Source organism: Lathyrus oleraceus, chromosome 2 (genome assembly GCF_024323335.1).
Source record: "Lathyrus oleraceus cultivar Zhongwan6 chromosome 2, CAAS_Psat_ZW6_1.0, whole genome shotgun sequence".
NCBI lineage: Eukaryota > Viridiplantae > Streptophyta > Magnoliopsida > Fabales > Fabaceae > Lathyrus > Lathyrus oleraceus.
The window spans coordinates 331,015,873-331,028,207 of record NC_066580.1 but is presented as its reverse complement, the minus strand read 5'-3'; the positions used below and the strand labels follow the sequence as shown (position 1 = coordinate 331,028,207).

At 34.9% G+C, this 12,335-nt stretch overlaps 1 protein-coding gene across 5 annotated transcripts; it reads left to right on the top strand.

The window, feature by feature from the left end:
• The first annotated feature begins 551 nt into the window (after positions 1–551).
• On the top strand, positions 552–2,731 carry LOC127119358 (uncharacterized). Of its 5 annotated transcripts, none has more exons than XM_051049587.1 (4): positions 560–1,031; positions 1,206–1,277; positions 1,779–1,985; positions 2,383–2,731. In XM_051049587.1, exons 2-4 carry the CDS (start codon positions 1,252–1,254, stop codon positions 2,546–2,548), a joined length of 399 nt encoding a protein of 132 aa, XP_050905544.1. In that variant the 5' UTR covers positions 560–1,031; positions 1,206–1,251; the 3' UTR covers positions 2,549–2,731. The 5 variants fall into 5 exon arrangements, 4 of the variants coding, with proteins under 4 accessions (XP_050905544.1, XP_050905542.1, XP_050905541.1 ...); XM_051049585.1 differs by having other exon boundaries at positions 562–1,031; positions 1,174–1,277; XM_051049584.1 differs by having other exon boundaries at positions 562–1,031; positions 1,162–1,277.
• Positions 2,732–12,335: the final 9,604 nt, after the last annotated feature.

The window sequence follows — 12,335 nt, the reverse complement described above, 5'->3', positions numbered from 1 at the left end:
TAAAATATTATACAAATTATACTAAAGGATCATGCAAGTTGAAAATTAATGATTAGACGATCAATTATTCTAAATTAAGCCCTAATCTAAGGGAGCATGAAATTCTAGATCTAAAATTGAAACCTATGGGTAAAAATGTCAATTTACATGGATGATCGATTAGGAAATTAATTCTAAAATTAAAAAATAATTAAACTAATTAATCTAATTATATCTAATTTTCTATCTAAAGTTCCTAATTAGTTCAAGAACCGTAAATTCTAACCTAATTAAATTCTAAAATTTCTTCTAAAATTTCTACCTAATTCTAATCACAACCTAATTAACTTCTAAATCAATCAAATCTAAATCTAAAAAAAAATTCTAAATCCTAATTATACTATACTAAGATTATTTAATTAACTAAAACAAAAAGATTAACTAAAACTAAACAAAGCAATGAACCCTAATTAGATAAAAGAGGTGAGGGCCCACGAAGGGGGTCAACAAGTAATATGGGCGCAGAGGCTCATCCCAAGCAAGTAGTGGGCGCGGTTGTTTGGGCCTGAGGCCCGAACCTGGTCCAGGAAAAAATCCTCAACGTTGAAGCACGTTAACACACTCGAGCTTTCCAAACACTCCAAGATGCATAGCGCTACCATAAATCCAACTTCTTCTGCGAATTCAACACTAAATTCAACGTCATTGCAAATTCATTGCGCCATGAATTCGTCATCTTCTTCCAGATTTTAAGATTCCAATGCTCGACAACATAAAACATAAAAGAAAAAGTGCTTATGTAAATAAGCTTAAAATGGCAACGCAATTCATAATTAACCTCTCGGAGTCGCACTTGGATCGTGCTCTTCCTCAACTTCTTCTTCTACAAATCACGACGCATCGAGTGAAGTACATGACTCCACCTCCATGGTTCGCAGCTCAGAATCGCCATCAATACTCAAGCTGATTTACTTATGCACACGCGGAAACGAAGGAAAAAACAGAAATGAAATTAAGAGGCTTACCGGACTCGAAGCTTTACCCGCTAACAGGTACGAACCGATTCCAACTTTGCCTTTCTTCTTCTTCCTCTGAGATTTGTGAGGAGTGATTCTCTGAGTTGAGTAGCGATGAGTGATTGAATCTCTCTTCTGAAATGTCTCTGTTCGCAAGTTCTTTAAGGTTTTTTTGCAGGGTTCTGTTAAGGTGATTATCGGATTCTGCAGGGTGATGATGAAGGATTTCAATTGAGCTGAGGGTTTTCATCAAGTGATGAAGGGGAACGAATTAATGCCAAGGTATGTGGATTTATAGGATTCAATTTCCATTAGAAATTTAAATGAAACTCATATTGAAATTCAGAGTTGGTTAGAAATCCGGTTGGTTAGAAATGCGGTTCCAATTTGCTTCAAATTAGTTTGTTAGAAATGAAGGAAACCATATTAATTGTTAATTTCAAATCAGCTAATGGTTAGTTAGGACTCTAATTTGAAATTCAAATGAAATTATAATGAAATCCGTCTCTAATTCATTTTCGGTTAGAAATACAACCTGTTAGTTAACACTCGAATTCTTCTTAAAATCTAAACAAAATGCAGACGAAATTAAGGAATTTTGGAGCCAAGTTGCAAGTGAAATTAGTTAACTTAAAAAAAATTGGATGTCATTTGAGACTGAATTCGAAGTCGAATTTTGAATTAAATTTATTGGCCAATTTGGAATTGTTTTGGACGGGTGTTTGTTGGAAAGTGATTATTTATTCGAATTCTGACTTAAGTAACTTTGCAACTACTGTGTAGGAAAGTTCAGATGCTCAATCAACTTCAAGTCGAATTGGGAGGGTCGAACGTGCCTTTAGACTGTAGATGTCGTTATTCAACCATTTCAACTCAATTGGAGGTTATTTTGAAGGAGTATTATGTCATGAAGCTGCAATTTGGCTTGGACCGGGACGTTGTTCTGCATCATTTCGCAATGGCCTACGTCAGAAACTCCTCCTGCTTATGGTCAGTAGAATTTACTTACAACGTTGTGTTCCTAATTCTTTAAAACTTGTTAATATTGTTAATGGATGGTACAATTGGTTTACAGTAATGAAAAATGCTTCTTGGAAATATGTTAGCATTATTATCCGCTGGTGGTTTCTTATTGTGCAGCCGACAAAGACGACTTTAGAATACATTGTCATGTTAGGTTAATTGTACGCTAGATGCTTAGCAATTAACGAATTCGAACTGTTAACCGTTAGTCTGGATAAACTACTTAAATCCCTGTTAGATTGAATTGTTAAATATTGTTAGTCGTAAATTCTAATGTTAGACTATTATTTAGCTTTACATCAATTCTGTTGATTTACTTGATTCAATTGATGGAATGAACTATGTTGTTGTGGAAATATTGCAGGATCAAACATGGGAGCATCTTCATTTTGAGCAGTAATGATGACCTCCTGTTACGGGTTCGGAGGATGGTACGCATTGCAATGCCCGTAGGGAGTGATGCGCTAATGGTTGGGGTTGTTTGTAAAGCAGTACAACTTAGTTCTGTTATATGTACTTGGGGTTTGTAGTTTTTTTCTCTTGAAATTCTGGATGTGTAACTACTTTGTAATATTGGCAAAACCCAATGGTTGTAACACGACTCGGTTGAAATGTAATTGGATTGAAACATTGTATTGTGATGTATTTGGAACAAATTATATTCGGTGGTGTAAGACCCCAATTTTGAATCTAAGATCCCCCATGTTATCTCATCATTTGCATTTCCTTTGGGATCACACATTGGCATCCTCCTTAACCTTCATTTATTGGGTTTGCATTGGGAGAGATGACCAAACACATTTGATTGTATCATACTTTGTTTTTCATTATTTACTAACCAAAATGCCAAAAATATGTCGATGTATAGCTTTGTTTCTTTTGTAGGTAGTGTGTGCACTCACCAATGCCTCATCAAACTCATATCTAGGGTTTAAGACCCTCAGTACAAGGAGATCAATCAAGGGATGATTCACATTGATTATAGACATCATATATGGATCCTCATAATCTTCACTTATTATTTTGATCAAGAATCCGTCATGAGTTTGAAGCTTGTTTGTCTTGGAAACCCTAATTCATTTATGTATCTTGTGTGATTTTCTCGGCAAATTTCTTCAACAATTGATCAAATATTTCAAGGGATACTTCATATTACATCATTTTATGCATATATGATCCTCCATGAGTTCCAAATATCAAGATAACTTCAAGTTTGGAAGTAGGTTCAAGGTGGTTGACCAGAGGAAGTCAATTGGTTAAAACTGGGGTTCCCTAGACCCTATCTCCTACAGTGTTTGTCATATGAAAATTATTCCAAAGAGAAACGTTACTCTTTATGACATTCCAAACAACTTTCATGTTAACATCAAGACCTAGTTTTGCTTGGAAATTCATTTTTATGGCGAAATATTATAGGTCATTTTGTTTATGCCCTAGTTAGGAGGTTAACTTCCAAGGGTCATAACTTGCTCAATTTTTTTAAGATGAAGGTCATCTAAGTTTCATGATGAAGTTCAAGATGTCTTATCCAACTTTGATTCTTTTATAAACTTCAAATTCAACTTGCAAGGGCATGTGCCAAGAGGAAACATTATAGGTCATTTTGGACCATTACCATTGAACAAACAATTTTCCTCAACTTCTAAAATGTATAACTCCTTCATGCCAAATCCAAATGAGGTAAAATTTATGATCATATTGAATAGGATTGAAATAGGTACAAATTTGATGAAAGAACTTTTTCCATTTTAAACTCATAGAAAAAGTTATTCTAGGTGGAAGAAATGGATATTTGACTTGGTACTTAGAAAAATTTCAATTATGTTCGATTTCTCAAATTCCACCTCAAAGTTCATTATGATACAAGATTCAAATGGAAAGGTTTTCAACATGAAAGTTGTTCCCCTTGATGTTAACTTTCCAAAAAGTCCAAAATCACTTCTTTTCGACAATATTTGAATGAATTGCGCATGCTTACTCTTCATTGTTCCATTTGGATGAATCACATGATCGTTTCCTAATTTGAAATGCATGGCTTCATGTTATACTTTCAGCATCACTCATGATCATTTTTGGACCGGATTACATAATCTCATGGGTCTATCGCACGCTTATGCAAGCATGCACTTAATATTTCTATTTTTGGCTAAAATCCAAAAGGTGTGAAAAGCAACGAACATGGATATAAATATATGCCCTTGGTGATCAGAATTTGGATCCTCTTGCCCAAGCTTCGTCCCCATTCTCTCCCAAACCCCATTGAAAGGATAATCTCGAAGATTTGTTGAGAAATCGAGTTTCAATTCTCATTCAGTTTTGGAATTGAAACTCCAAGAGTCCAAGCTTTTTAATCATCAATATCATCTCCTGCAAACTTCTAGAGTCAAGCAAAGCCAAATTGGAAGCAAGATCAAGCTAATTTGAAGCTCCTCGAATGTGAGATTTCAAAAAAAATTCTTCTTTGATTCTCCCTCATTTCTCATCCATTTTGATTGATTATTGGTTTGCTGAAGTCCTACCAATGTAGGAAACAAGATTGAGTTGCTTTGAGGTCAAATTGAAGCAACTCAGTTCATGATCCTCAAAATTCAAATCCATGTATCTTTCAATATACTTGGGATTGGAGAAAATTGAGGTCAGATTCGAGCTCTCGAGCATTTTTTCTTTAAAATCACGTCCTTGTTTTTCATTTTGGTGATGGTTGGTGGTCATCCAATTCGGTGAGGTTCACCGGAGAAGATGACCTGAGCCCTAGCTCCGGTTGTGTGTTGGCGTGTTCCCAACCCTTTGATCCATTCACAATGTTTTAATCTTGGCCCTTAGTTCTGATTGCCATTGATGTGATGCGTTTGACTTGGTCTATCGTGGATAGCGTGCGCATGGCCATTGGATCTGCCACTTGAATTAATGAGGGAGATCTGATGACCCTTGTTTTTTTGAATTTATTTATATTTTCTGATTTTTTATTTAATCCCTTTATTTTGCTTAATTCATATTAATTTTTATTTTTATTCCAAAAAATATGGGACTTTCACCAAAAATATTTAAATATTTTCCTCTTCCATATTTTGAATTAAAATTATTTTTTGGATTAATTTTGGTATTTTTCATGAATTAAATGTTTTTATGCATATTTTTAATTGTTTAAAAATACTTCTGACTCTTATAAAATAGTGAATTTTTTTATCTAAGGTCCTTTAACTTTGTTTAACCTAGGATAAATCCCTTGGCCATTTATTTGGTATTTTGAAGGGATTTTAGGTTTTGACCAAATTTAAACGCATTTTAATCCATTTTTAAATTTATTTTTAATTGATTATATGTGTAAAAATGTTATTGAGCCATTTTTATGGTCTTGTGATGTTTTACTTTCTGTTTGGGTCTTGGTCAAGATTGATTTGCCTTTTGTTGGATTAAAACTATTGGATTTAGGGGATTGGTGAAATGTATATTTCATCTCCCAAAATGAATGAATGGTTTTGATTTGATGAAATTCCTCCCGTGATAAATTTGTGTTTCTATCTTCCCCTCCATATTCATCTTCATCCTTATTCTTCCCCATTCCCTTATTTGACCAATGAAATCTCTAATGTCTAAAAGGCTACTTGGTTTATCAATGACCTTGTGTCAGATGAATCAATATAAGTGTGATTGAGATAGGCCCTTCCCATTTTCTTTTAGTGTCTGATATGTTTTAGGAGTTTGGTTCTTTGTACCAAATCTCTAACATGCATTAACACCTATATTTTTATTGCACGACCTCAGATAGTTGTGACTTCTACATAAGTCTAATTACGATTGCTTAACATAGAGCTAAATTTGATCCTAAAGACATATCATTCTAGTAAGTGAGATTGTAAGTCTCGCATTCTTTATGGCATTGTAGGGAGACTTGACCTTTTTTCCTTTCATGGGAGCTAGTGGCATACTTGTTGAATTATCCAAGTTGGAGTCCTTCTCATGGAAGATGTCTTAGTTTAAGGATCCATACTTGTGAATAAATGGTTGAGTGTTATCCAAAGAATGACTTAATCATTTAAAAATCACCACTAACACCTGACTAACCTTTGACTAACTATTATCCATATTGCTTTACTTTTAAGTCATTTTACTATTATGGAATTTAAATTTCAGTCATTTATCATCCATTGCCATTTACATTTCACATAACTTGTTTATGTTTCAAGTCCTTTTCACTTTGCTCATTTGAGCCATATCTTGTGATTGTATATATTGTTTTCTTGCTTTTGGTTTTGTTTGTGGTCTTAGGACCTTAAAACATTTAATTGAAGGAGAATTGCGGTCCAAAACGCAGCGAAAATTAAATTTTTCTCCTTTAGAGATCCTTACGAATGGTCATGATCAGTGATAGAATATTTACCTCTTATGACGATTGAAACCTTTGGTGCAGATCTCTTGTGACGATCAAAACCTTTGATGCAGATCCACGAAGCGATCACGAACATTGAACGATGACAACGTCTCTACTCAGTCCACACGAACGGGTTCCTTCAATCTCAGTGCTAGCTGGTACAAATGAAGGCTTTGAGTGAGAGATACAGAGTGAGAGAAAACGAAAATAATGCAACCGCTAAAAATGCTTCTGCACAAGGGTTCTATTTATAGAACCACTTGTGTGGGCTTCAAGCTAAAAAGCCCACTTAAGTGTATTTTGGCCCATATCTTATAATATGCCCAAAATCACTTAAGCCCATGGTACCTTACCATATTTCGTATTCTACTCAAGTACACCGTACCTTACGATGTTCTATAATTCACTTAAGGGAACCGTACCTCACGGTATTCCTTAGTTACTCTATCTCTCATCAATCCGTCCTTTGTGTGTGACCCTGTAGGTTTTCGTGGCGTTGGCAATTATATTAAATCATGTATTTAACATAATAAACAGTGAGCGGTATCTAGCAACACATCACTGCTACCCAAGACACGAAAATGTCATGTGATCTGACAATTCCTTCTGTGATAACACTTATGTGTATAATTACCCTTTTTCCCTTATGTCTATATTGAACACAAGGCATAGACCGTGTCATCCTTGTCCAGTTCAATATTGGGCCCATAGACATTTATCCTGTTATGCAGGATGGGCAAATTCCATCTAGGTCACTCATGTCCCTCAGCATGCTTCGTGGAGTACCCATCAACTGTCTTTATGGTCATCCAGTTACGGACAACGTTGGATCAGCAATAAAGCACTCGACTCTACATGTAGGGTCCATAGTGGTTTCAGGTCGAAGAGTGGTATACACCATTATCACCATGAGAATAACTTATGACACTTTTTCATAACTTTCTATATAGTATTCTCATAGCGGGTCAATCCGGTATAAATATTACTCTTAATATTCATACCTATGTTTAAGACTTGATAACTCCTTATCCATGATCCATGAGATGTGATCATCAGTCTATATACATAATAGTCTTAATGCTTTAATGTCATCCCACTTCACAATAATGCTCGACTACGGATACTTTAAGAATAGTGTCCTTATGTTTAATGTGTTCTCATGATTAAGTCACACTTAATACATTAAACAGACTAGCTATTCTAAGGACTTTATTAAACAAACGTAATAAAGAAAAATCCTTTTATTATTAATAAATATTGTTTTCTTGCTTTTGGTTTTGTTTGTGGTCTTAGGACCTTAAAACATTTAATAACAACAAAAACCCTAAAAAACATTTGGTGGGCAGTTGGAATTGATCTGAACTTTTGGACTTAGGATTAGACAACATTCCCTGTGCTAAAGGACTTGGTTGATGCCAACATTTTGAGATCGAGTCATGTTGAACTATGCCTTCTTCTGATGCAAAACCTTGAGGATTTCTTTGATTCATCTGCTACTCTATCTTGGTGCTTAATTGCTTATTTTGTTATTGCCTGTGTCTGATGGTTTGTTCTAAGTTGATCAAGGAATATTTCAACTGGTACATTAGAAGACAATGAAGACTACTAGCTATTGGAATGCTTGCTTGATTGTGTCCATCTTTATATGATGCCTTGATCTTCATGATCTCTGGATATTGCTCATTGCTTATTGATCATTGCTCGATTAAAGTCCAAAGGAAATTGGGTTTCTATATGACATTCTTATCTGTTGGACTGCACCTCATTGGTCAAATCTTTTCAACTCTTAACTTTTAATTTGTGCTTTGGATAGCCTCTTCATATCCTCCCACTTCTTCAATTTTAAAACTTATCCCTCTTTTCAAAAACCTTTTTTGCTTATGATTTCAAACTTAGACATGTTTTAATGATTAGAAATGTTGGTCTTATGCCATTGAATTTTCAAACTGTTTCTTAAATCAAACTTGTGAATGAACTTAACCATATTGACTTTAATTTCAAAAAAGAAAAAAAGAACTAATAACCCATTCAAATCTCATCCTTTTGTGCCTTTTCATTTGAACTTTTTGTTAAAAACCAATTCACCAACTTCTTTGAAATTTTTACCACGAACTATGAGGTTTTGATCCCTAATTTTTATGTTGGTACGTAGGCACAAGACCGAAGGTCTTGTCATACACAAAAAAATAATTAATGAATTATTTTATCATCCTCACACTCAATTTTATCAAAAATAATTTATACCAAAAACACATGCACACATAAAAAAGGGCTCCCTAGGAGTACCTAGGACACTTTAGGTGTTAACACCTTCCCTCTGTGTAACCAACCCCCTTACCTGTAATCTCTGGAATTTTATTAGTTTTGATTTGAAAACTTCTTATCTTTGGGTTTTGTTCGTACTTTTCCCTTTTCCTTTGGAAACAATAAAAGCGCGGTGGGGACTCTGGTTTTATTGACGTTAAGTTTATCCATAGCTTGATGGTCATGAATTTACCGCTACAGAAATTAAGTGGCGACTCTGCTGGGGAGTAATCCTTAGTGGGTTTAGCCTACTTTTTTATGTGTATATATTTGTATATTTGATGTTTGTATATTTGTTTGTGTGATATAGTTTATTTGTTATGCTTAGTGATCTTTGTGAGGTGAGATAAGTTCTAACACAAACTTGAGTGCAATTAAGATATGAGGATGGTATAGTCATGTTCAACTTGTGTGAAGTAGTCCTTAACAAGTTAGCTTGAGACCCATCTACTCAGTGGAGACCTCTTTAGAGTTACTGATGTCACACAAGTTATTTGTGGATATGCATTACCTTATCTGATTTGGGGTCTGAGAAGATGAGGACCGTAGAACATTTAACCCAACTTGGCCTATTTAGAACGTAGTGCGGAGACTGTTCAGGTGTAGACTTGATAATAGTTATTACACGATACTACACTCATACGAGTTTCTTCTGAGAATATTATGGGTTGATGAGTCAGTCATCCTAACCTATAATATTCGATAGATGGGATCAAGACTCTAGGAATGGTTGTAGAACATGGTCTGCAGGTTTTTATTCTTACTACACTTGTTTGGGATGGTTTTTAACCTGACTCCATGCTCGTGACTCATAACAAACCCTTTGTTTCCTGGTTGATCCATGTTGGTGTAAGCCCTAGAGGCCAATACTTTTGGTACTTGTATCGAATTATTTATTAATAATAAAAGGCTTTTTCTTTATTATGTTTGTTTATTACAGTCCCTAGAATAGCTAGTCCGTTTAATGTATCAAGTGTGACTTAATCATGAGATCCCATTAAACATAAGGACATTATTCTTAAAGTATCCGTAGTCAAGCTTTGTTGTGAAGTGGAATAACATTAAAGTATTAAGACTATTATGTATATAGATTGATGATCACATCTCATGGATCATGGATAAGGAGTTATCAAGTCTTAAACATAAGTATGAATATTGAGAGTAATATTTATACTAGATTGACCCGCTATGAGAATACTATATAGAATGTTATGTTAAGTGTCATAAGTTATTCTCATGGTGATAATGGTGTATACCACCCTTTGACCTGACACCACTATGTACCCTAGATGTAGAGTCAATTGCCTTATTGTTGATCAAACATTGTCCGTAACTAGATGAACATAAAGACAGTTGATGGGTACTCCATGAAGCATGCTGAGGGACATGAGTGACCTAGATGGAATTTGCTCATCCTGCGTAATAGGACAAATGTCTATGGGCCCAATATTTAATTGGACAAGGATGACACAGTCTATGCCTTGTGTTCAATATAGACATAATGGCAAAAGGGTAATTATACACATAAGTATTATCACAAAAGGATTTGTCAGATCATATGACATTTTCGTGTCTTGGGTAGCAATGATGTGTTGCTAGATACCACTCACTGTTTATTATGTCAAATACGTGATTTAATATAATTGCTAATGTCACGAAAACCTACAGGGTCACACACAAAAGAACGGATTGATGAGAGATAGAGTAATTAAGGAACATCGTAAGGTACGGTGCACTTAAGTGAATTGTAGAACATCATAAGGTACGATGCACTTAAATAGAATATGAAATATGGTAAGGTACCACACGCTTAAGTGATTTTGGCATATCATAAGATATGAGCCACATACACTTAAGTGGGCTTTTTAGCTTGCATCCCACACAAGTGGTTCTATAAATAGAACCCTTGTGCAGAAGCATTTGAGCAGTTGTAATTTCGTTTCTCTCTCCCTCTCTCACTCAAAGCCTTCATTCGTAGAAGCTAGCACTGAGATTGAAGGAATTCATTCGTATGGATTGAGTAGAGGCGTTGTCACCATTCAATGTTCGTGATCGCTCCGTAGATCTACATCAAAGATTTCAATCACCACAAGATGTAACGATTCTATCACCGATCATGCCCATTAGTAAGGATCACTAAAGGAGAAATTTTAAAATTTCGTTGCGTTTTTGGATCGCTATTCTCCTTCAGTGGTATTAGAGCCACTTACGAAACCATGCTTCTGATAACTATTTATTTTATGTATTAATATGATTAAAAGACAGAATGAATCAAAGAATAACCGAATAATTAATTTTGGCATCATGTGTGTACGATTTGGATGATTGATGTTGACTATGCTTCAGAATCCGACGTTAGTATGGTGAAACAGCGATACATCGACCGTCCATAGGTTACGTAATTGAGATCGATCAAGTTATATATATGATATAAGTAATCCTGATGCAAAATATGGTATATATGATATATTGTTTCTGTTTCGTTCATTCAAACACTTAATGGTTGTTTTCCTTTGAGAGATCAATGATCATTTGCTTCTTGATCTGACATTAGTATGGTGAAGCAATGACGTGTTGATCAATCATACTGAATTAACAATCGAGGTGTGTTTGACGGTCTGAAATTGGTGCATTAGGGTTCATGACGGTACAAGGGTTGTGCTGTCAAAGAGTTATGTGATTAGGGTTGTGACTGCGTAAGAGTTGTGCGTTAAAGTATCAAGTGTTGATGCGAAAATCGACGTTGATTTCAAGTGTTGCTGCCCCCTTGAGCCCCGTCCGCTGAAACGGTCAGCGGAACCACCGTCCGCTGACCGAGCAACGGAATCCCCGACTAACTCTGCGTAGTGTGATCGGTCGCCGAAATTTAATTTGGTTTATTTAATTATTATAATTTAAATTAATATTAATAATGTATTTATTATTATTGTCTTGTAATGATCGGTTATGGAATTAGTTTTCTTTTATTATATTTTGGGATTTTAAAATACGACTTGTGTGTCATGCCTCTCTTTTAATCTCTTAATGTAACTTCTTTTCTCATCTCATTCCCTCGTAGGTAAAATGAGTTTCTTTTATGTAATGTAATGTTATGAAGAAAAAGAATAATTCAATATCAAAGGAGGACAGCCTTGAAGATCTTGCTTGGAGAAGCTTAGATCGTTATTAGGATAACTTAGGTTCTCTCATTGGCTTGGGAGAACAATTGTGCTAGGGGCCATAACTGTTTCATTTTGTATGTATGTTGATGCACGTGAGAGATGATTTATATGATAAATAAGCCGGTGAGATCAGAATTATTGTAAATTCCCTCAAATTAAATATTAAGTTTATACTTTCCAAGTTTTAGCACTCATCAATACTAGTATCGAATAATGTAGGTTTCACCTACGCGAGGTACATGTTCTATATTAGTAAGGTGTGATGGGATAAATGTCATATTCAATTGTTAAAACAATGGGTCAAACTTAACTAAACAAATTATAATAAGATTATATATGTTTAGAAGGAAGAGTTATAATTGATCCATGTGATGGATTGGAATAAGGAGTTATTCACCCAACTAAAATATTCGAGAGTTGTATTAGATACAATTGGAAGGATTTCCTACCTAAATAACCTAGTTTTGGGTAATCCTCCTA

What these genes read in the sequence shown, in the direction of transcription:
- LOC127119358 (XM_051049587.1), top strand. Translation starts at nt 1,252, where the DNA reads ATGAAGGGGAACGAATTAATGCCAAG. An exon ending in GGGAACGAATTAATGCCAAG is followed by an intron (nt 1,278 to 1,778) that starts GTATGTGGATTT and finishes ACTACTGTGTAG; the next exon opens with GAAAGTTCAGATGCTCAATC. An exon ending in AGAAACTCCTCCTGCTTATG is followed by an intron (nt 1,986 to 2,382) that starts GTCAGTAGAATT and finishes GAAATATTGCAG; the next exon opens with GATCAAACATGGGAGCATCT.